The sequence below is a fragment of the Stegostoma tigrinum genome, chromosome 29 (genome assembly GCF_030684315.1).
Source record: "Stegostoma tigrinum isolate sSteTig4 chromosome 29, sSteTig4.hap1, whole genome shotgun sequence".
Taxonomy (NCBI): domain Eukaryota; kingdom Metazoa; phylum Chordata; class Chondrichthyes; order Orectolobiformes; family Stegostomatidae; genus Stegostoma; species Stegostoma tigrinum.
The window spans coordinates 2,498,103-2,523,756 of record NC_081382.1 but is presented as its reverse complement, the minus strand read 5'-3'; the positions used below and the strand labels follow the sequence as shown (position 1 = coordinate 2,523,756).

Genomic DNA, 25,654 nt, shown 5'->3' with positions numbered 1-25,654 from the left:
CATCATTCTCACTCTGTCAGTTTCTCTCCTGATGTTTCTCACTTTGTCATGTTTTTGTCCATTGATCCATCTGTCTCTCTCCCTCTTCCTCAGCACATACCTCACTCTGACCTCCTCTTTGACTTTGTCAAATTTTTTATCCTTCTCTGACTGTTCTCCATTTTTGTCTGAGTCAGCCTGTCTTCCTCTCTCACATTCCCCTCTCTTCATCTGTTTCCGTACATCTCACTCTTTGCCGATTTCTGAGTCTCCGGATTTTCGCTGCCTCTCTCTGTCCCTCCATTATGATTTCTGTGCTCAGATCTGCTGATTGTGACTGTCCTCTTTGTTTCTGATGTCCCCCCTGCAGGCTGGGGATACCACCATCGGCTGGGCCCTGGGCTATATGCTGAACCTCACCAACATGATCCCGCCTGAAGAAGTGGGCACCTGGAAAGTGCAGATGGTCGGTGCCTGGGCAGTGCTCATTGTCATCTGTATCCTGGTGATTGTAGCAGGCATCCTGATCTTCATCCTGTCGTCTCGGTCAGTGAAGAATGACTCAGTGTTGTAATATCTGAGCTGAAATCTCTGTGGATACTAACCCCAGCCTGCCAGTGCCACCCATCAATTCGGCTGGAGGATTGTAGCTCTTTGCACACCGACCTGTACTAACAGCAAGAGAGCCCGTAACAACACTGCTCACTCACCCCTTATCCCCAGTCCTCAATCACCCCTTATCCTGAATTCCCACTCAACCCCTGCCCCAGACCTTCATTCACACCCTTTACCCCAGACCCTCACTCACACCCTTTACCCCAGACCCTCACTCACCCCCTTACCCCAGACCCTCAATCACCCCCTTACCCCGGACCCTCAATCACCCCCTTACCCTGGACCCTCACTCACCCCCTTACCCCAGACCCTCACTCACACCCTTTACCCCAGACCCTCACTCACCTCTTTACCCCGGACCCTCACTAACCCCCTTACCCAGACCCTCATTCATTCCCTTACCCCAGACCATTACTCACTTATCCCCCTCTTTACCCCAGACCCTCACTCACTCATCCCCCTCTTTACCCCACCCCCACTCACTCCTTTACCCTCTAGTTTCACTAACACCCACATTATCCCTGGCCCTCAAGACTTTCTTTGTCCCAAACCCTGGCACATTTCTTTACCCTAAATCCTGCACCCCCACATCCCTCAACACTAACTACCCACTCTTACCTATCCCTCAATCACACCCTCTCTCCATCTCCCTCAATCTCCAGGAAGATGCTTGGTTGGTTAGCCCCATCAGCAGAGAGATTAGCCGTCACGAATGACAGGTCCATCATCATAAAACCACTACCAGAGCCTTACTTCTCATGCAGCAACAGCACATGGGGGTGGAGACGGGGCCCTGGTGCCAGGGAATCAGAATGTTGGCATTATGGCTGTGTGGGGCACATTTCAAATATACCCTTCCAATTGGTTTTACTGGACTGTTTTGTGCAGTTTGGATTATAAGTGACCAGCTCACCATGATCTCAAGCTTCCTTTCTAACATGGCGCATTGACACAGAGGCTGCAGCCAGCAATATTAATGTCTGGTGGGTCTAGTGAGGCCTCTAGTAATGGGGAAATTGAGATTTGCTGTTCCCATCAGTTCCTGGCCTTTGTCTTTGCAATTTCCGGCCTATCCAGCTAATGAAGTACCCCTGAAGTGTAGTTGCTGATGTAATTCAAGAAGCAGAACAGTCATGTGCACACAGCAAGATCCCACAGCCAGCAATTGAACAGAATTTAAAATGATCTGTGTTTGTGTTGATGTATTGAGAAATAGGTATTGATTAGGTCGCTGTGGGGAAGCTCTTGAAAATAGTGTTGTGTGGTCTTTCTGAGAAGCAAAGAGGGATCTTGGTTTGACATCCGATCCAGAAAGTTCCACCTGAGAGACCTAAGCCCACATCTAAAACACTCACTGAGTGAGTGAGAGAAAAAGTGGCATTCTTCAAATCCTGAACACTTCTTCCTGGCCTTGTCTCATGACCGTGCAGTATGTGAGACTGCAAAAATTCTACATCTGTTTTGACTGATATACAAGGTAAATCCCCAAATGGCCTTTCTGCAACATTGCAGGCTAACCCTTTGAGAGCATGGCCTGGTGTTATCACAGTGAGAGGACAAAAATTACAGTACAGCTTCTTAAAGAGGCCCTGCAGGCCAGAGACTGGATGGGAACTGCACAGCATTATCCATAGCACCCATCACAGGAGGGATCCAGCACACAGCCTGACAGAAAACCCCGAGGTCTGTGCCCAGATCCCACTCGATCCCAGAGACAGCAAGCTGTCAGACAAGGCATACATCTTACCTGATCCAGATCCAAAGATAAGAAATGCACCTCCTTCTGCTATCTCTTAATTACTCACAAGCATTTTCAATCTCTGCAGAAACCTGAGTGGTATGGTAGCTCAGTGGTTAGCACTGCAGCAACACAATGCCAGGGACCTGGGTTCAATCCCAACCCTTGAGCAACTGTCTGTATGGAGTTTGTAGGGTTTTCTTCAGGTGCTCCAGTTTCCTTCCATTGACCATGCTAAATAGTGTCCAGGGATGTGCAGGCTGGGTGGCTTAGCCGTGGGATTATAGGAATAGGGTGGGGGTGGGATGCTCTTTGGAGGATTGGTTTGGACTTGATGGGTCAAATGGCCTGCTTCCACAGTGTAAGCATTTGATGTTGCTGATAAACTGCTTGACCCATAGCTCTCTGCTACTCTACTGCAGACTGATCAAGAGAGCAGCAAAGAACTCTGTTATTGTGATTCCTGGGAAGCACTCAAATGGCAAACTGGATAGACTTTGGCTTTTTTGTCTACTTATTCCTGTGTTGATACGTTGCCTTCCCCCTAGCTCCCTCACCCTTTCAATCCTGCCTTCAACCCACCCTCCCCTGAGTCCCAGGTGAGTAGCTGTACTCCTGGAAGGGCATTCTGAGCTGTAAGTCCTGCATTTTTCTGCATGGAACATGTGATATTGTAGGCTGTCTTGGATATTCCTGTAGCTGTTGTAATCAGCCTCTGTTGGTCAATGTTACGGGCCATGTTTTGAATAAATATTTGTTTTGTACCTTACAAATGTGAGCTTACTTTCTAAATCAAGGAGAGTTCTGATCAGTTGCGTAGTGGGGGAGGTAACAGACATGGGGTTGGGGGGGAACATAGTGGGGTCCTGATTTGGGAGCAAGAGGAATGCTGGGGTTGAAGAGGATCCTCCTCCTTTCAAATTCTCTAGGAGGTATTTTCAAAAATATTTGATTTGGGTTTGGTTGCAATATGGAAATATTTCAAAACTCAATTCCACCCCTCCCTAACTTTAATGGGGTAGGGTCACTCACTTAAGCAATGAGACCACATGCCTCAAATTTGCCCTGATTCCTGCTACAAGGCTGGCTGGCCTCAATTATGGTGGAGTGGCTTTCCAGCAGTGCTTGTGGGTCAAGGAGAGTGCTTTCTCTCTGCCACCCCACCTCACTGCCCCCTCACCTCTAACGGAATCCAAACTCCCACCACTGTACCAGAGTTTCCATCATGGGATCAACAGCCCTCTCTTGGATCTGGACAACTCCCCACCCAGGTCACCACTAACACAAGACCAGCCTGCCCAAACCTCCCGTACTGTCCACTGGTTCCTGGCTTGTGGCAATGCCACAAGATGCTGCCTCATGCCACATTCTGAAGATCAATACACTGGCATCCCAGACCTCCGCCCCTGGAAATGCTTCTACAAGGTGCTGACCCAAGCCACTGGGAACAGGGGAATGAACAGTGTCAATCTATGATAGCTGAGCTTTGGAAGATGATCACTGAACTGGTGGTGGTTCTCAGACAAGCTGAGTACTGTGGGAATTCCAGTTCCTGGGCAGCCTTACATCAGGTGTATGTACATACATTGTCCCCTCACCACCCAGTGAATAAGGAGCACCTGTTGGACACATTCCCCATGGCCTGGAGAGAAATCACTCAGTGTGGGGATTAAGATCTTCACAGGGCCTAAACCATCATTCAATTTCCATCAATTCTAACTCTTACTGTCTACATCTCAAACAGAAACAGGAAAGGCTTCATTCAACAATGTAACAGCTAGAATCTGTGATGAGTACAGGAAGGGCATGGATACGGGCATAATACCATTACCAGGGAGATCACACAGGGAATGCCCAGAGAGATTGGCAGAATGATTACCAGTATCACCAAGCCTAGGATTTCTGCTGTTTTTAGCACTTAACATCTACTAGTTGTATCCCTCTTTACCTTCTCTACCCTGTACATCCAGAGTTCCTGGCCTTGTTGTCACCACCACACTGCGCCCCACCCCACGCTTCACTGTATAGGAAGATATTGGTCCTGCTCTCTCACACAACTAATGTTTCCTGAAAATAGCTCCTATCAGTCCACTTTGGCCAAATCCTGCTTCTTATTAAAATGGGTCATGCCCCAATTAAGAATTCTCATTCCAAATTTGTCCTTTCCCATGAAATCTTATTGAATTATTGTCACTAATACCAAAATGCCTTCACACTAACACCTTTACCACTTGGCCGGCTTTGACCCTAAAAGTAGGTCCTGCAGTGCCTCTGGTCTTGTAGGACTTTCTATGTACTGGTTTAGAATACTCTCCCGGACACATATTAAGAATTCCTCAATTTTTCTACTGTGGCTCATATTGGAAAAGTTATAATCCCCAGCTATTATCACCCTGTCAATTTTACACATTTCTGAGATCTGCCTGCTCAACTCTCCTTGCCTGCTGGGTATCTACAGTATACTGCCTACAATAATTGTTTTAAAATTCTATACAAATCATCTCAGTTGAGAAAGATTATAAGCTATCATCCCTTCGATTGCAGTAATTGACTCCTTGATCAACATTGTGACACCACCTCCTTTTTTAAATTGGTTGGTTTTGCCTGAAGACACCCCGGAATATTGAACTGTATGTCCTGATCCTCCCTCAACTATGTCTCCCTGACAGCAATTATGTTATATCTCCATGTCTTAATCAAGAACCTCTACTACTCATTTGCCTTATGCAGAAGATTCCCTGTATTAAAATATTGCCAATCAACCATGCTGTGTTCCCTTGTGTCTCAACTTAACTATATACACTACACCCACCAGACTGCCTTGGCTTTTCTTCTACATCTGTCTGTGCATCACCCTCTGCTGTACTTCATTCTGTATCCCATCCCCCTGGTAAATTAATTTAACACCCCACCAACTGCACTAACAGCCACCCTGCACTAACAACCGTGCCCGCCCCCCCCCCCTCCCCGCCCCACCTGCCCGCCCCCAAGAATGTTGGTCCCATTCTGATTCAGTTGTAATCCATTTAACCTGTAAAGATCCCACATTTGCCAGAAACACTCCCAGGAACCTAAGGCTCTCCCCCTCCTGCACCAACTCTTCAGCCACACACTCATCTGTTCTATCTGCACATTCCTATACTCACTCACTCGTGAAATCAGAATAACACACAATTTGAGGAAGTGCTTTCAATCTTAGATTTAGAATTAGAATTAGGTTGTATTGTCACATGTACTCAATTACAAAAGTACAGGAGTAAAATGAAAAGTGTGTAATGTTGCCACACGATCCTCAATACTGGTGCCCCATAAGGATACATTCTTTGCACCCTACTGTACTCCCTGTACACCCACGACTCCATGAACACCATCTACAGGTTTGCTGATGACACCACTGTGGGAGAATGGTAATCAAACAACGGTGAGTCAGAATAGAGAAAGAAAATAGAGGGTTTGATGTCATGGTGCAATAAGAACAACCTGTCTCTCAATGTCAGCAAAACAAAAGACCTGATTATTGACTTCAGGAAGAAAGGAGGAGGACATGCCCCTATCTATATCAATGGAGTTGAAGTTGAGAGGGTGGAGAGCATCAAGTTCCTCAGACTGATGATAAATGTCCTGGACTTCCCACATAAATGCAACAGTCAAGAAGGCACAACAATGCCTCTTCTTCCTCAGATGGCTAAGGACCCATAAGGACCCTCACCAACTTTTACAGATGCACTATAGAGAGCATTCTATCCGGGTGCATAATGGCGTGGTACAGGTCTGTCTAGCACTGTAAGAAAGATGTATGCACAACCCAGACCATCAGGGAAGCCAACCTCCTATCCATGGACTCCAGCTACACAGCTTGTTGTTGCAGAAAGGCTGCCAGCATCAAAGACCTCTCCCAGCCCTCTTACATCAGGCAGAAGATACAGAAACTTGAACATGCGCATCAAGAAGTTCAAGAACAGCTTCTTTCCTGCTGTTATTAGAAAGATGAATAGACCTCTCTGACTTTAAATAATTTGGATCTTGCTTAGCTCACCTCCTGCGTAGTTGTGACCTGTATACCTCGCTCTGTCTAAGCACCCTATTATCTGTACACGATAACAAGCTATGGAGCTGGAGGTACACAGCTGGCCAGGTAGCATCAGGACAGCAGGAAAGCTGACGTTTTGGGGCGGGACTCTTCTTCAGAAAAAGCTGAGGTTTCAGGTTGGCTCGAAGCGTCAGCTTTCCTGCTCTTCTGATGCTGCCTGGCCTGCTGTGTTCCTCCAGCTCCACAATGTGTTATCTCAGACTCCAGCATTGGCAGTTACTACTATCTCTGAGTGAGCTATTATCTATATGACCTTGTTTGCTGTAATCTGCCTGTACTGCTTGCAAAACAAAGATTTTCACTGTAATTAGGTATATGTGACTACAATAAATCAAATCAAATCAAATCACTGGACACCATCCTAGGTACAAAGTACCTTATTTAGGTACGAAAATAGATTAGGTACCAAAAAAAGGAAATAAAGAAAAAAGCTAAAAGTTCTACATTACAATTCTTCATTGTATAAGTTAGGAAAATAAACAAATAAAATTAAAAGATAAACCTGGCACTCCTTCTATTGCCTGTAGTCGCTTTACACTGGGGACTTTCCTCACGTGGTTTCACTCTCCCCCACACTGGACCACCGCCAACCAGGCTCACAAGCCACTGACTCCCATCCGTGACAGGCTGACCACATCAGGCCCCACTCTGCTGACCGTCAGGTGCCCTGCCATTGTGTCATGGCCATCCGCTCCAGGTCCTCAGCTGCTGCAATGGTCTGATGCCATCACTGCCACCCTCTCCCTGATCTGCTGCTTACGTTCTTGTTGCAGGACCTCCTTCTATGTTTGTTATTGGTCCCAATGAGAACCACAACCTCTGACTGTTCAGAGTCCCCCTTCAGCATGCCCTGCAGCCATCCAGTGACATTCTTCACCCTGGCCCCAGGGAGACAACACACCATCCTGGTACCATGTCTGTGGCTGCAGAAATGCCTGTCTGTATCCTTCAATATCGAGTGTCCCACCACTATGGTCTTTCTGCTCCCCTGTATGCAGCTGAGCTCCGGTTGCACTGCCCAGAGGAACCATTACACTCAACATTTTCCAACACAGTAAGTAGGATGGCCTATGGGATTTTCCTGACTGCCTTCCTAACTGCTTTCTTCTGATGCATGGTCACCCATTCCCTCACTTCCTTAAGCTGCAAGGTGACCATGTCTAAAGATGTGCTCTCCATGTAACTCCCTGCCCCATGGACAGACACACTGCAGTCCCCCCAGCTCCGAAACGGAGTCCTCAAAGCTGGTCATCCAAACTACCGAGAGTGACTATACTCCTGACCTAATCCAAGCCATGCAACACACTGGACTGAGCTCCCCTGTCATATCTTGAGTTAACTTACTCTTAAACAAATAATTAAGCCAAGTCAGAAAAGCTTCTAAAATGTATAAAGCATTTTTTTTTGGCCCTTAGAGAGTGGTGAGGCTGTGGAATTCTCTGCCAGAGAAAGCAGTTGAGGCCAAAACATTGAATGTTTTCAAGAAGGAGTCAGATTTTAGGGCTGAAGGGATTGAGAAAGTGGAAAGAAGGGACTGAGTTGGATAATTATCCATGATCACTGTGAATAGCAGAGCAGACTTGAAGGGCCAAATGGCCTAGTCTCATTTTCTATGTTTCTATGACAAATCATCTGCCCCTCCTGTGCAAATATATTCCTACTTCCTGTGTAACCAATCATCTTCTGTTTGCAGAGTAAGGGGTAGAGAGATGGGGTTTACCTCTGTAAAATATTTCTTGAAGCATCACAGAACTCAGACTGACACTAATTGCATTCTGTTCAGGATGCTGCGGTTAATCATATTGAGGACTGGGCTTTACAGTTGGGATGTATAAATGCTGCTAAGAATCCTGAGGGCTCAACTGAGTGTGTTGACCTGGAGACGAACTGAACATGATGTTTTAAGAAAGTCAATTATTTTATGAGATCGGTGAAACGAGTAAAGAGTATGAGACATTTCCCCAGTATAGTGCAAGCAACTTCAATAACAAGCAAGCATGAGGTACAGCTGCTGAATAAGGATCAGTTCAACAAGGCAGCAATCAGACAAAGAACAAACTGCAATGAGCAATGACTGAGCAAAATGGTAGAAGGGGTAATGAGGAAGGCAAAGAAGAACCAGAACTTACATTTGTATAGCACCCTAAAGTACAACAAAACATCCAAAGGTACCTCACAAAAATAGGTGAATGCATACATACTGGAGAGTTGGGAAAGATGAAAGAGATAGGGAGGGATAGGACTATAGAGGGATTTCAAACAAGGACAAGACTTTGAAAATCAAATTGTTGCTTAACTTGGAACAATGCAGGTCAATGAGCACAGTATGGCCAGGATTTGTCACGAGTTAAGGCATGGGTAGCAGAATTTTGGATGAGCTCATGTTTACAAGAGGCAGAATTTGGGAGAACAGCCAGGAGAAAGCTGGAATAGTCAAATCTACAGGTAATAAAGTCTTGAGTTCACAAAAACACATATACAATGGTTTCCCGGGAGATAATAGTGCCAACCTTTAGTTTGGCTTGACTGCCAGGTCTTTGCTGGCTGCTCTGTGATTATGTGTACAATGGCAGTGAAAAAGAAAACAAACTTCAAACCCTGGCTTCCCACACAAGGCAAGCCTGTCAGTTCCAATTAGAATCAGATCCAAATAATAGTTGTAGAAAAGAGAGCTCCAATTTACAACACAAGATACCAATCGAGCTGCCCAATATGAGGCACCGACTGTAATAACCTCCTGCCCAACCCAGACTGTATTCCCAGCACCACTCGTAGCAGCACGGCCTCTCCAGGTTCGACTGGGCCAATAAAAGAAACAGCCATTCCGATTACATCTTGGCTGCTGTATTGGGTTACTTCCAAAAGTGAGTACAAAGATTGCTGTGTGCAATCAGCTGACGCCCGGCATAGCGCAGGTAACATATCAACTTTGTGCTGCTTCCTGAGTGCAGTCAGCACTGCCCCCTCTGTTGGTCAGCTGCATGTGATAGGATGCAATGTTATGAGTACTTAATGTTCCTTAAAACCAGGTTTTTCTCCTAATGGTTGAAGTAGCTGCTGGAAATCATTCTCCATGTGAAACCAACTTGGGAAAGAATTTTGGGGTGGCACAGTGATTAGCACTGCAGCCTCACACTGCCAGGGGCCCAGGTTCGATTCCAGCCTCGGGCGACTGTCCATGTGTAGTTTGCACATTCTCCCCGTTTCTGCGTGGGTTTAGTCCGGGTGCTCGGGTTTCCTCCCACAGTCCAAAGGTGTGCGGGCGAGGTACATTGGCCATGTTAAATTGCCCATAGTGTCTGGGGATGGCTTTGGGTGGGATACTCTGAGGATCGGTGTGGACTGGCTGGACTGAAGGACCTGTTTCCATACTGTAGGGATTCTATGAACAAAGAACACTAGGGGCCCAGATACACAGGTTTTCAGAGGTCACATTGCACATCTTGCTGGAAAAGGTGGATTATTAAAGAGAAGTCGTGTATCTTCAGGAGAACAATGAGGAGGCAATGGAAATAGATTACCACAGAGGTCAATGCCAGGACAGCAACACCAAAGACTGAATGCAAGTTCAAATACCAGAATCCCATCAGTTGTGCAATAAGCTACCACTCAGCTCTCCAGCACCAAATCTGCGGAAGTCTGTGTTTTGCGCGACTGGTGCAAAATAGAGTGCGTTATGATCCATACAAATGGTTTGTCAAATAAAGTTGGGTACAGTTACTCTGGTCTCAAATCTGTTAATAGAAACAGTCCCTAAACTGAAAGAAGGCCGAAGAAGTCAGGCTGCAGGAAACTAGATTGCAGCCTCGGGCTTTTGGGGAAACAGTAGCTGGTAAAACCAGACAAAAGACAGAACCGAGATAACAAAGTGTGAGGCTGGATGAACACAACAGGCCCAGCAGCATTTCAGGAGCACAAAAGCTGACGTTTCGGGCCTAGACCCTTCAACAGAGAGGGATGATGAAGGGTCTAGGCCCGAAGCGTCAGCTTTTGTGCTCCTGAGATGCTGCTGGGCCTGCTGTGTTCATCCAGCCCCACATTTCATTATCTTGGATTCTCCAGCATCTGCAGTTCCCATTATCTCAAAAGACCAAACCATGAAATGTTCTCAGCAGGTCCAGGCAAGCTGAGAGGAGAAGCAGTGGTGGAACCGGAAAAGAAGGTCAAGATGGCAGGAGGTAATGGGAACTGCAGATGTTGGAGAATCCGAGATAACCAAGTGTGGAGCTGGATGAACACAGCAGGCCGGCAGCACCTTCGGAACACAAAAGCTGACTTTTCGGGCCTAGACCCTTCATCAGAAAAGGGGGATGGTTCTGAAATAAATAGGGAGAGAGGGGGAGGTGGATCAAAGATGAATAAAGGAGAAGATAGGTGGAGAGGAGACAGACAAGTTAAAGGGGTGGGGATGGAGCCTGTAGATGTGAGTATAGGTGGGGAGGTAGGGAGGGGATAGGTCAGTCCAGGGAGGATAGACAGGTCAAGGGGGCGGGATGAGGTTAGAAAGTAGGAAATGGAGGTGTGGCTTGAGGTGGGAGGAGGGGATAGGTGAGAGGAAGAACAGGTTAGGGAGGTGGGGATGAGCTGGTCTCGTTTTGGAATGCAATGGGAGGAGGGGAGATTTTGAAGCTTGTGAAATCCACATTGATACCATTGGGCTGCAGGGTTCCCAAGCGGAATATGAGTCGCTGTTCCAGCAACCTTCGGGTGGCATTGTTGTGGCACTGCAGGAGGCCCAGGATGGACATGTCGTCTAAGGAATAGGAGGGGGTGTTGACATGGTCGCGACTGGGAGGTGTAATTGTTTATTGCGAACTGAGCATAGGTGTTCTGCAAAGTGGTCCCCAAGCCTCCGCTCGGTTTCCCGAATGTACAGGAAGCCGCAATGGGTACAGTGGACGCAGTATACCACATTGGCAGATGTGCAGGTGAGCATATGATCGATGTGGAAAGTTTCCTTTGGGCCTGGGATGGGGGTGAGGGAGGAAGTGTGGGGACAAGTGTAGCACTTCCTGCAGTTGCAGGGGAAAGTGCTGGGTGTGGTAAGGTTGGAGGGGAGCGTGGAGCGGACAAGGGAGTCGCGGGGAGAGTGGTCCCTCTGGAAAGCAGGCAAGGGTGGGGATGGAAAAATGTCTTGGGTGGTGGCTTCGGATTGCCAATGGCGGAAGTATTGGATGATGATGCGTTGGATCCGGAGTTTGGTGGGGTGGTATGTGAGGACTGGGGGTATTCTCTTTTGGTGGTTGTTGCAGGCACGGGGTGTGAGGGAAATGCGGGAGACACAGTTGAGGGCGTTCTCGACCACTGCGGGCCTGCTGTGTTCATCCAGCTCCACACTTTGCTATCTCAGATGTTTCGCAGGCCCGACCAGTCCCCCTCCACCGACACCCTCATCTGCCCAGCCAAACTTGTCCTCACCCTCAACAACTTCTCTTTCGATTCCTCCCACTTCCTATAGCCAAAGAGGGTGGCCATGGGTACCCGCATGGTTCCAAGCTATGCCTGCCTCTTTGTAGGTTACGTGGAACAATCCCTCTTCTGTACCTACACTGGCCCCAAACCTCACCTCTTCCTCCGTTATATTGATGACTGTATCAGCACTGCCTCGTGCTCCCAAGAGGAGCTCGAACAGTTCATCCACTTCACCAAAACCTTCCACCCAACCTCAGGTTCACCTGGGCCATCTCCAACACATCCCTCACCTTCCTGGACCTCTCTGTTTCTATCTCAGGCAATCACCGAGAAACCGATAGCCCACCAACTGCCACAGCTACCTAGAATATACCTCCTCCCACCCACTTTCCTGCAAAAATTCCAACCCCTATTCCTGATTCCTTTGACTCTGCCACATCTGCTCACAGGATGAGGCACTCCACTCCTGTACATCTCAATGTCCCCATTCTTCAAGGACCTCGGCTTTCCCCCGCAACGGTCGAGAACTCCCTCGACTGTTTCTCCCGCATTTCCCGCAACTCATCCCTCACACCCCCTCCCTGCAATAACCACCAAAAGAGAATCACCCTCATCCTCACGTACCACCCCACCAACCTCTGGATCCAATGCATGATCCTCCGACACTTCCGCCGTCTACAATCAGACCCCACCACCAAAGACATTTTTCCATTCCTACCCTTGTCTGCCTTCCAGAGGGACCACTCTCACCATCACCACACCCGGCACTTTCCCCTGCAACCGCAGGAAGTGCTACACTTGCCTCCACACCTCCTCCCTTACCCCCATCCCAGGCCCCAAGGAGACTTTCCACATCAAGCAGATCTGCCAATGTGGTATACTGCATCCACTGTACCCATTGTGGCTTCCTCTACATCGGGGAAGCCAAGCAGAGGCTTGGGGACCACTTTACAGAACACCTATGCTCGGTTCACAATAAACAACTGCACCTCCCAGTCGCCAAGCATTTCAACTCTCCCTCCCATTCGTTAGACGACATGTCCATCCTGGGCCTCCTGCACTGCCACAACAATGCCACCCAAAGGTTGCTGGAACAGCAACTCATATTCCACTTGGGAACCCTGCAGCCCAACGGTATCAATGTGGATTTCACAAGCTTCAAAATCTCCCCTCCTCCCACTGTATCCCAAAACCAGACCGACTCGTCCGCGCCTCCCTAATCTGTCCTTTCTCTCACCTATCCCCTCCTCCCACCTCAAGTAGCACCTCCATTTCCTACCTTCTAACCTCATCCCGCCCCCTTGGCCTGTCCATCCTCCCTGGACTGATCTTTCCCTCCCTAACCCCTCACCTCTACAGGCTCCATCCCTGCCCCTTTAACTTGTCTGTCTCCTCTCCACCTATCTTCTCTTCTATCCATCTTCGATCCGCCTCCCTCTCCCCATCCCTCTTTTCTGATGAAGGGTCTAGGCCCGAAATGTCAGCTTTTGTGCTCCTGAGATGCTGCTTGGCCTGCTGTGTTCATCCAGCTCCACACTTTGCTACCTCAAGATGGCAGGATCAGGTCACAGAATTAAGGACAGATCTGGAAAGGTTTGCCTTTCGTGAAGATTATATGGCTGTGGAATTCACATTGGGTTTATTTTTATTTCTGTTTGATAATTATTGAAACATTTTGTTGAAGCTTTTTGAATGACATTCATTGGAATAATTCACAATAATACAAATTCTGGGGGGAAAACAGCATTCCTACTGCATAATTGGAAAGTTCTAACTGGTCCACAAGAACACACTGATTGACAGAAGTGTTGTCATTGAAAACACACCAAGTAAAGATGACTGACAGTTAACTGTCAGGCTTTGTTTAAATTTTATATTGAGCAGGTTGACTCTGATTGGTCAGGGCATTGTCCCAAGAAATGAAGCAGCAAATGGCTGTCACCTATTTTGTTGAGTTGAAAAAGGCACAATGTAATACATGTAATAGAATTCAGAACATAGAACAGTAAAGCACAGTATAGGCCCTTTGGCCCACAATGTTGTGCCGATCTATATTCCTACTCTAAGATCAAACTACCCTTCAGACCCAACATTATACTGTCATCCATGTGCCTATCCTAGAGTCACTTAAATATCCCTAATGTATCTGACTCCATTACCACCACTGGCAGCACATTCCACGCACCCACCACTGTCTGTGTAAAGAACCTACCTCTGACATCTCCTTTATACCTTCCTCCAATCACCTTAAAATTATGCCCCCTCATAATACTCATTTCCACGCTGTGAGAAAGTCTCTGGGTATCCACTCTATCTGTGCCTTTCATCATCTTGTACAATTTATTTCTGTCTGCAGTACAAATATTAGTTTCCCCTTGAATTCTTATTGTTATGAATTGTCCTGATATGCAGAAGATCAAAAACTTCAATAAAATATGTCTTTTTCAATGATACTCAAGTTCTCGATCCCACAATGGTCATTTTTGTTTATTAAACTTATAAAAAGTAAAATCTTGTCCATTTCTCAATAGGGTTCATAGAATCCCTATGGTGTGGAAACAGGCCCTTTGGCCCAACACATCCACACCAGTCCTCCGAGCATCCCATCCGGACCCATCCCTTTATATACTATGGGGCAATTTAGCTTGACAATCCAGCTAGCCTGCACATCTTTGGACCGTGGGAGGAAATCCTCACAGACACAGGGAGAATGTGCAAACTCCACAAGAACAGTTGCCCGAGGGTGGAATCAAACCCGGGCCCCTGGTGCTGTGAGGCAGTAGTGCAAACCTCTAAACCACCATGTCACCCCAAAGTTGTTCAGTAAATTTTGATTTTTTTTCTCTGAGTTTGCTTATCTCCATAGGGACCACAACGAAACTAGGATCATCTGAGATTTGCACTGAATTAGACTACGAAACTGGTTCACTAGAATTTTCCAGAACATAAGCAAACAAGATTTCACATTTCCCTGGGATCTAGTCATTCGGGAATCAACACAAGCACATTTTGTGCTCAGGTCTTTGGAGAGAGAGAGGATTTGTCTCTCAATGCCTTGAAACTGTTGTCAAATATAGGTTGAAAGCTGCAGCAGAGAAACTGGGGATTTGCCTAAAAGCAGAAGCTCAGATGTCAGAGATCATTGAAAACTTAGCTCAGCATTTGAGGCTCAAGAAGGAAAAGGACATTTCTCCGAGTCATCGATTAGAATTAGACTGACATCAAATAAATATGAAAACAAAATTTATGAGAAGAAAGGTGTGAGGGGAGAGTTAAAAATGAGAAAGAGAAAAGGCGATTTATAAACGGAGATATTATAATGGAAACAAAGAGGCTCAGTGATTTTGCACTGGAGGTGAACGATGAGGGTGATCCAGAGCAAATCCCCTCATAGTTTTAATTTGACAAAGTGCATTCACTCAGCATCTAAGTCCATTAGAATACCTAAGTGTACTTCATATCATTTTTGAAAATTGCTGAGAATATGGAATGGCCAAAAGAAAATTGGTCTGTGTTCCTTCTGAGCATTCATAGGAAAATCTTTGGCAGTGCATTTATCTCTTTCAGAATAACTATTAAGTGTTTATGACAGGGTAAAGACTACTGTTCTGAATTTACCAGAAGCTCTCAAGAATAAATTTGGAATTGTGTATAGGGCATTTGTGTATATGTGCAATTTTCTAGAGAAGGAAATGATGTGACAGGAGGGTAGATTGATGAAGGTTGCATGAGACATTGAGAGCCTAAGGGAAGGGATTGTAGTGGAAAAATTCAAAACAAGTTTCCCCACCAGGAACAACGTCCCAGCTGGAAGAAAATAAATTTCAGAAAACAAAGTAGGCCGCAACAGTGATAGATAACTACAAATTGTCTTGTTAGCATATTAGTAACAGACCCAAATATAGAATTTTCCAGAGAAATTGGGCAGCTAGAAATGAAAAGGAATCTGGCCTCATTGAGGAAGATGACAAAGGTGAAGGCTCCTCAGCTTATTAAAGAGAGACTGGGTTTGGTTTAAGGTGGCCAGCTCTCTATTTTTCTTATTAAAAAAACGTATTGGTTGATTATTAGAAATGAAATGTGTTCTGACACAGATTCCAGAGCGAGGTCTGCCAAATTATTACACTTCCAGAGGGGATACCCTAAATGGTCAAGCTCCTGGACAGAGAGGGATGAATTAGCTCCCCTTCTTTATTCACCTGCCCCCTCAAGTTGGTCACAACAAGGTTCATGTACAAAGGACCCCTTCCTGATGAATATCTTTCTCCAGGTCCAAAATAATCTGTTTTAAAAGCAAACAATTTAACCAGGCTTTCTTGAGATAACACAAGAGTGAGTTAATTAATTATTAAACACAAGAAGAAATAACATCACAATACACATACACAGATTAGAAATGGGAAGTGAGGCCTAAAGAAGATAAAAGTTAGACTGTCAGTCAGTCTGTATGAGTCATTTGTGAAGATTAGATCATAGAATCCCTAGAGTGTGGAAACAGGCCATTCAACCCACTGAGTGCACACTGACCTTCTGTAAGTCATCCCACTCAGATCCAATCCCCTACCCTGCATTTCCCACGGCTAATCCATCGAACCTGCACATCTTTGGACTGTGGGAGGAAACCTGAGTGTCCGGCAGAGGCAGGAAGAGTATGAAAAATCCACACAGACAGTTGCCCGAGTGTGGAACTGAACCGAGTGTCCTGGCGCTGTGAGGCAGCCGTGCTAAACGCTGAGTCACTGTGATGGCTGAACATTGTAGCCTTGGCGGTGCATGCTCCTGGTTGTGCTGACGTTGGGAGCTGAATCAGCAATTCTGAGATTCCAGGCTTTGAAATTTGAATTCCTTTGCCCTGTTTCCAACAGTAGCTGGCTGGCAGTATTCACAGTGAGAGAGATCTTTTTCTCTTCTCTAACCTGCAGAGCAGAGAGGTTAAATGGCTTTTCTCAGGGTTGTGACCTTCACTTCACACTAGACCAAACAGTGGTACATCAGGTCACTATTACATATAGGCCAGGATTGAAGCCTCGTGCATTCTTGAAAGGAGAAATATAAATATTTCTCTTTCCCAGACTACAATCATTTCTTCAGTCATGTTCATGGTCTAAAATACTCCCAGGGGTTTACAGTTCAGTTTGTAATGCATTTTGCCCTTTGAACTTTGCTACTTGCATGTGTGATATTCCAGAGTTCCTCTCTAGACAGCTACTGGATTTACCTCTACAACCACTTTAGCTGTGATGTTTCTCATTTTCAAACTTAAAAGTTCCATATATCAAACCAGCGTTATAAACAAAGAACAAAGAAAATTACAGCACTGGAACAGGCCCTTCTGGCCCTCCAAGCCTACGGCGATCCTGATCCTCTATCTAAACCTGTCGCCTACTTTCCAAGGATCTGAATCCCTCTGATCCCTGCGCATTCATGTATCTGTCTAGATACATCTTAAATGACGCTATTGTGTCTGCCTCTACCACCTCCACTGGCAACGTGTTCCAGGCACCCACCACTCTCTGCGGAAAGAATTTTCCACAATATCTCCCTTAAACTTTTCCCCTGTCACCTTGAAATCATGACCCCTAGTAATTAAGTGCCCCACTCTGGGAAAAAGCTTCTTGCTATCCACCCTGATCCATCATTATGAGATATCCCCCTTAGATTAAACGAAATGAGATTCATTTTCTTTTCGTTATAAAAAGGGAGAAAAATGAAAATAAAAATATAAAACAACAGCGACACTTAGATTTGTTCTTCTAGCCTTGGTCAATATTATCTTTTCAAACTAGGTCTCTAGATTCTGGAAATGACGTCTGCAATCATATTTCACTTCTGATAATGTAGGTTGTGTGATTGGAGGAACAAACTCCAACAAACTCTAACTCTGTTCTTTGGATTTTATACTTTTCCACTGAAGTTAATGAGTCGTGGGTAGTATAACAGTGGTCTCTCTGTACCAATTCAAGACGTATATCTTAAAGGCATAGCCATAAAGTCATACAGGTCGACAGAACAGAAATTGGCCCTTCGGTCCATCAAGTCTGCATCAGTCAAAGACAACCCTCTAACAACTCTAATACCACTTTTGAGCACGCTGCTTTAGCCTGCATGCAAGTGCACATCTAAATACTTCTTAAGTGTTATGAGGATTCCTGCCTCGAATACCCTCACAGGAAGTGGCTTCTAAATTCTCAACACCTTCTGAGTGAAAAATCTTTCCCTCACATCTCCTCTAAACATCCTGCCCCTTACTTTAAAATCGATGCCCTCAGTCACTGATCCCTCTGTGAAGGGAATAAGTCTCTTCTTGTCTACCTCACAATTTCATACATTTCGATATTGTTCCCGCTCAGTCTCATCTGCTCTAAGGAGAATAACCCCAGTCTGTCCAATCTCTCTTCGTAACTGCAACTTTCCATGTCAGGCAACATCCTGATAAATCTTCTCTGCACCGTCTCCAGTGTTATCAGATCCCTCTTATAATGTGGGTTCCACAACTGTGCAGAATACTCAAACTGTGGGCTAATCAACATTTTATACTGTGCAGAATGTTTAAGAACCAGAACTCTACAGGTTTCTTTCTTTACAGCAGAATATTAATCCTGATGCTAGTTTAGTTTTTTTTTAAAAGTAGTACCAGATCAGTCGCTCCATTCTGGATTTGTTTTCCAGAAGGAGCACAGCCTTGTCACTTGCTTCAATTGCTGCCCTGCAGGCTTAGTCAGGCTCACTTATTAAAATGGCCTTTACATTTGCAAAAGTTGTTTGGCATTTCTCAGTCTGTAGTACCTTTGTACTTTCTGTCGTAGGCTGGTCAACCTGTGCAGAGATTTTGGATGAACTTTGAGTCAAAAACAAACATTGCCCAGAACCTCATGATTTTCCATTTTGCTATTGGAATGAGGAACCATACAACTGTTTCAGCCTTTACCATACAATTAGACAAGCCCAGCTTCATCTGGGTCTTCAGTCTTTCAAAGGTAGGTGGGGCATTTTGGGGTCCGAGTGGCACAGAACAAGTGGGATAACCTGTCCAGAGTAGCAAAGTTGGAAGTTTCCTTTGTGTGGGCAGTCAAGAGAACCTACCTGTACTGCTACACAAAACTACCTTGGTTCGACTGGTTGTTTTACCCATACTACCTACTCTGTCCTCCAGGCCTGGTATCAGGTTCGAGTCATGGGAAAACAAGACTAGGAGGAGACCATTCAGCCGCTTGAGCCTGTTTTACCATTCAACGTGATCATAGTTTTTCTGTGGCCTAACTCCATATACCTGTCTTTGAGCCATATCCCCAAATTGCATTTTTGTTACAAGGTTCTATTTCAGATTTAAAATTAACAACTGATCCTGCATCCAGTTCAGTGGGCATAGTCAGAAATCACATGACACCAGGTTATAGTCCAACAGGTTTATTTGAAAATACAAGCTTTCGGAGCTTCACTCCTTTTACAGGTGTTAGTGAGACAGGTAGTATCAGACAGAGAACTTATAAGGGATCAAAGGATCACACAACTGATAAGGATGCACTAGACAAACTGAAAATGCTGTTAAATCTTTAATCAATTAGAAAGTTTTAATTAATATGTATATGTAAATCCCCAAATTCCAGTTTGGTAGTAGAGTTTCAAACCATTCTCAATTTTTGTGTCTATAAGTGTTTCCTAACATCTCTCCCTAATGGTCTGAACGTAATTCTCAAACTATGCCTCTAGTTCCAGAATTCCTAACCAATGGAAATGGTTTATCATTTTCGACTCTGTCTTTTCCTGCTAATATATTGACGACTTCGAACAGATCATCCCTTCACCTTTTGAATTCTAGAGAAAACAGGCCTAAATTGAACAATCTCCCTTCAAACTTAACCCCTAAAGTCTAGGTATCAATCTTGTAAACCTATATTCCCTCCAAACGCAATACATCCTTCCTAAGGTATGGTGCCCAGATGTGCTCACAGTTCTCCAGTTGAGGTCTAATCCAGGTTTTGTATAACTGCAGCATAACTTCTACATTTTTGTACTCCAGTCTTCTCAATATAAAAGCCAGCATTCCTTTAGCTTTCTTGATTATTTTCTGCACCTACTCATGGCCTTATAAAAATCTATGTACCTGAACCCCCAGGTCTCTTTGGATATCCACTGTATTTAACTTCACACCATCTAGAGTAAGCTCTGGTCACATCGTTAACTTTTCGGGAGTCAATGCTTGGCTTTGGAGAACGGTCTGACTTGGGCGTGAGTACAACTACAGAGGTCCAGCTCCTGCTACAAGGCTTCATTCATTGGTCCTCCATTGTCATTAATTTTGTCCTGAACCATGGCTTCTGTTCTGAAGAAGGGGCTCCAGTCTCAAAACGCTAATGGTGCTTCCTTTCCAGCAATGCTGCCAGACCTGCTGCGTTTCTCCAGCAATTTCTGTTTTAGTTCCAGCTTTTCTTGGCCTAGCCGATGGGGATTTAGCCTTGTGGGAGAGGCCTCTACCACATCCATATAACAGATAGCTACAGTGGTACAGCCTGGCTGGTCTCTGTACAAAATTGCGGACATAGAGGGCAGCTTCATTTAGTCTGCCTGTTTTTCTGCACATGAATGGGTGAATGTTTGCTGGTTTGCTAATAGCAGGGAACTTGATTGGGCCACACTCATGTCTCAAACTACCTTCACTTTATAGTCCAGTGGCAAAGGGATAGACATGATCTGTTTGACTCCATTCTCAACAATGGTATTTGGTTTTCTTCATTTGTGCAATGTGGGCATCACTGGCTGGCCAGCATTTATTGCCTGTCCCTAAGCGCCCTTGAGAAGGTGGTGGAAGCCCATAACGGGTGGAGAATTGATTCAATTTCCTTCCCACTGTTTTGGTGGTATAGTTCTCAGGGAAAAGCCTCTGGGAAACAGATAGTCGTGCCCATAATGATAAGGTTATGCCGCTAGGCCCCTTTTGTTTTGGGCAGGGGTCCCACGCAGTCCGCTAACACCTTGCTGAGTGGCTCCACAAAGCAGAGAATCATAGGGGCAGGACTTATCGAGGGTTGGCGTTTCTGTCAAACTTCACCGCATCCTGTGTGGCTGTGAAAGTACAAATGCTGGCTGGTTATGCTTTTGAGTTTTACACACAGCAGCATGCTCAGCCATGGGAATTTTGTAAACTATCCACAATATTTCCCTACAGATCCTTGGCAGCGCCATAACCTAGTGGATCACTGGCCAGTTCTCATTTGCTGATGAGGTGTGGGGGCAGAATGGGGTAGGAATCTCCATTTCCTCATCAGCTGATCATTTTTAATACAGCAGCTTCCAAGAACTGCTTCTGCCTCAGCCACAGTGAGAGCAATCAGAGCTTGTGCTTCTAACAGTGGGTTACCTTGTTGGGCTGCTATGAGGAAAGTTCTATTTATTTTCCCCTTGGAGGCTTTTATATTCCTGGGAAAGGTTTCAGATCACTAAACCAAAAGGTTTTCTATTTGCGATGCCATCCCAACCTTTAGTAGCTGAACATGTCTGATCAAACACTATGTGATTACAGAGTCAGCAAAAATGGCAAGCAGTTTCTCCTGCAGCTGCTCAGTCCCCCGAACTCAATGGGCTTTTCAGAGACCAGTGAGGCTGTTATACTTTTTGAGCCTTCCAGGTCATTGCCAAGGAGCTGGTCAACCCCATCCACAAGATGAGTGGGCCAACTCCCACAGTCACTGGTCCCAAGCCAAGCTGACGCTCAGGATGCACTTGGGAAAGAGGAAAGGGAATGCTCCCTCCTTCAATCACTTTTACCAGTCACTTAGTTACTGCAATCTCTGGTGGGGAGATTCTGCCTTTGCTCAGCAGTAGGGTTTGTCTGGCCCCGGTGACCCTCAGTACTACAACACGGTCGGTCGCCTCACCCTGGGAAAATGGGCTGCCCTTTCTTTAGACACAAATACCGGGTAATTTGCAGGGAGGCACCCATTGATGCATTTTGGAGATCCAATTTAAGAGCAAACTATATGGTAATTGGAAAAGCCCTGGGGAAAACTGATACACAGAGAAATCTGGGTGTTCAGGTCCATCGTTCCCTGAAGGTGGCAACATAGGTGGGCAGAGTGGTCAAGAAGGTACATGGCATGCTTTCATTCATCAGATGGGATTCTGAATACAAGAGTTGGCAGGTCATGTTACAGTTGTGTAGGAATTTGGTTCGACCACATTTGGAATACTGCGTACAGTTCTGGTTGCCACATTACCAAAAGGATGTGGATGCTTTGGAGAGGGTGCAGAGGAGGTTCACCAGGATGTTGCCTGGTATGGAGGGTGCTCACTATAAAGAAAGGTTGAGTAGATTAGAATTATTTACATTAGAAAGATGGAAGTTGAGGGGGAACCTGATTGAGGTCTAGAAAATCATGAGGGGTATAGACAAGGTGGATAGCAAGAAGCTTCCCCCCCCATCCCTACCCCCACCAAGAGTGGGGGACTCAATTACTAGGGGTCATGATTTCCAGGTGAGAGGGGAAACGTTTAAGGGAGATATGCGTGGAAAGTTCTTTACGCAGAGAGTGGTGGGTGCCTGGAACGTGTTGCCAGCGGAGGTGGTAGAGACAGGCATGATAGCGTCACTTAAGATGTATCTAGGTGGATACATGAATGGGAAAGAAGCAGAGGGATACAGATCCTTGGAAAACAGGTGACATGTTTAGATAGAGGATCGGGGTCGGTGCAGGTTTGGAGGACCGAAGGGCCTGTTCCTGTGCTGTAATTTTCTTTGTTCTTTGATTTATTTAGCATCTCCCATGCCCTCAGAAGTGCCTTTTCTGGGATTCACAGCTACAGTCAGAGCCAGAGTCTACTCTGCTCTCCGACTCCCATTCTCAGCTTTTCCCGTAGCCTCCAGCAGTTGGCCCAGACCTGCTTTGCCTTTCAGCGGTTAAAACACAGGCTTTAACAACATCCGTTGGCGAGAGGAAGTACTGATAAAGGAACCAGAGAAAGGGATGCCGAAAATTTCAAGGCTAAGGATCAATTCCACTCCCTGGAACCAACTGCTAAATATCTGATTGGAGAAGCAGCTCTAGGATTGGGATTATCAGCCAAGCAAGAATCCAAAGAAACCCCACTGTGCTAGAGTATACCGCAGTATTTTTTCAATTTAGATAATATTCAGTCCCTCTATCTTCCTGTCCAAATGCAAAACCTCATATTTCTCCTCAATATATTCCAAATACCAAGTTTTTGTCCACTCACTTAATCTGTCTCCATCCCTCTGCAGACTCTGTCTCATCCTTCCTCAGGCTTCCTCCCACCCCAAGCCGCACCTCCATCTCCTACCAACTAACCTCATCCCACCTCCTTGACCTGTCCGTCTTCCCTGGACTGACCTATCCCCTCCCTACCTCCTCACCCATACTCTCCTCTCCACCTATTTTCTTTTCTCTCCATCTTCGGTCCGCCTCCCCCTCTCTCCCTATTTATTCCAGTTCCCTCACCCCATCCCCCTCTCTGATGAAGGGTCTAGGCCCGAAACGTCAGCTTTTGTGCTCCTGAGATGCTGCTGGGCCTGCTGTGTTCATCCAGCCTCACATTTTATTACTATCCTGAAAGTGTCCCCTTTTTCCAACACTCTGTCTTTGATGATTTAGATAATCCTTTATCCATGCTAATATACTACCACCAACACCACAGGTTCTTATTACAGAGCCTAATTATCCAGGACCATTTGAAAATCCATATATGTTACACCCACTGCTTCTCCCTTATTATCTTGCTTATTACCACATCAAAGAATTCTAAAAAATTTGCCAGGCATGATTTCTCCTTCATGAAGCCACGCTGAATCTGCTTCGTTATGTGTTTTAAAATGCCCTGCTACTACATCCATTATAATGGGCTCTAATACTTTTCCATTAACAGGTGTTAAGCTAACTCACCTTTGGGTACATGTTCTTTTTCCACAGGCCTTTCTGTAAAGGTGTTGCACTAGCAGTTTACTAATCCTCAGAGTCTTCCAGGATCTAACAGGCGATGGGAGATTACTACAAGTGCATCCACTATTTCTGCAGCTACTTCCTTGAAATCCAAGGATGCACCCCATTAGGTCCAGGAGACTTATTGGTCTCTAGCTACATTAGTTTCACTAGCATTCTTTAGTGATAGCTATTGTATTTATTACCTCACCTAGTTTTCCCAAGGAAAATTTACTAATTTTCAAACATGTCTTAGAATTTTAGAATTAGTCCCTTTTACTGATGCAAAATATTTATTCAATTCCTCTGTCATTTTCTGGTTTCCAATATTACTTGCCCAAATCCATTCTCTAGGTCGACTGTATCCATCACTGATGTTGACATGAGCATGTACTACATCCAGGTACATCAATGAATGCAGAGGTAATATGGTAGAGTATTGCTGAAAATTCTTTACCAGTTCCCACATAAAGGGTTAATTTAAAGTGCAACTTCATCCTGTTACCATTGGTATCATCCTAATTTGCTTGTTGTGGTGGTGATGACTATGGTGTTACTGCTTGAACAAAACTCCCATTAGTACTGGTGCTGGTTACAACATTTAAAAGGCATCTAGACAGGTACATCGATAGGAAAGGTTTAAGAGGGATATAGCTCAGTTTAGGAAACCAGGTCGGCATGGACGAGTTAGACCAAAAGGTCTGTTTCCATGCTGCATGATACTACGGCTGGAGAACTGGAGATCTGAAACAAAAACAGAAATTGCTGGCAATAACTCAGCAGGTCTGACAGCATCTGTGGGAAGCAAACAGAGTTCACATTTTGATTCCAGTGGCTTTTCACCAGAACTGTTTATGAATCTATTGCCAAGATAAATCTCCCCAGTAAAGATGTGACAGAAGAATTAGAAACTAATTCCTGTTAACTTAAAAAAAATTACAGCATCAAACTTGAGGAAAAATTATTGACCATTTGAGGTATCTTAAAATAACTTGAACTGGAACTGCAGCAAGAAAGAAAACATGAACAAGATGTGGCAAAGAAAATAGCAAAAGTACTCAAAGGCAAATGGTAGAAACACGTTTCAAAATAAATTTAGAAAAAGTTTTTAAACACCAGACGGCTGAGGGGAAAACATGTAAGTAAGAGATTGATCTATATTTGACCCGATGGCAGTGGTGTCTGGAATAGTCCGATTCACAAAACCATACCTTAGAGACAATGTCAGGCTAACTAAGATAACAAGGTGTGGAGCTAGATGAACACAGCAGGCCAAGCAGCATCTCAGAAGCACAAAAGCTGACGTTTCGGGCCTAGACCCTTCATCTGTTGCTGGACTCATCTGTGAGACAGCTCCTTTCCTGATGAAGGGTCTAGGCCCGAAACGTCAGCTTTTGTGCCCCTGAGATGCTGCTTGGCCTGCTGTGTTCATCCAGCTTCACACTTTGTTATCTTGGATTCTCCAGCATCTGCAGTTCCTATTATCTCTGAGACAGCTCTCCCTGTTTTGGCATTATCCCTCAGCTATTAGTGAAGAGGACTTTGCAGAGTTTAGGAGGCCGGCTGTAGGTGAACTGTATGGATGGTTGAGAGTGACCGCCAGTTTTATGGGTTTTTAGTTGGCCCAGTGCGGCCTCGGGAATAGACATACCGACCCTGCCAAGGCCCAACCCTCTGAGGGCGCACGGCACCCGCGCCGACAACCCGGGTCCACCCGTCCACTTTCAGCCGCACTCCCTGACTCTTCCTCCGGCCGGGCGGAACTGTACTGACCCGTCAGCTTTACCAGCGGGCGACATCTTTTTTTTTCTCTCTCTCCCCTCCAAGTATACGTTTCACCATCGACAACCTCCGAGGAGGGGGGACAGGTTATAGGGAGGGACCGGATGT

At 45.5% G+C, this 25,654-nt stretch overlaps 1 protein-coding gene and 1 long non-coding RNA gene across 2 annotated transcripts in view; one reads left to right on the top strand and one right to left on the bottom strand.

Moving 5' to 3' along the window:
* The window catches only part of LOC125465378 (ectonucleoside triphosphate diphosphohydrolase 2-like), a 48,384-nt gene extending 45,279 nt beyond the window's left edge, over positions 1-3,105 (top strand). Inside the window, exon 9 of the mRNA XM_048558805.2 lies at positions 350-3,105. Coding sequence (XP_048414762.1) covers positions 350-553 — 204 coding nt within the window. The 3' untranslated portion in view covers positions 554-3,105. The remainder of the gene's footprint in view (positions 1-349) is intronic.
* LOC125465388 (uncharacterized) overlaps positions 1-25,637 on the bottom strand; it is a 38,594-nt gene extending 12,957 nt beyond the window's left edge. Inside the window, exon 1 of the long non-coding RNA XR_007250230.1 lies at positions 25,538-25,637. This is a non-coding gene — a long non-coding RNA (uncharacterized LOC125465388). The remainder of the gene's footprint in view (positions 1-25,537) is intronic.
* Between the last annotated feature and the right edge of the window lie 17 nt (positions 25,638-25,654).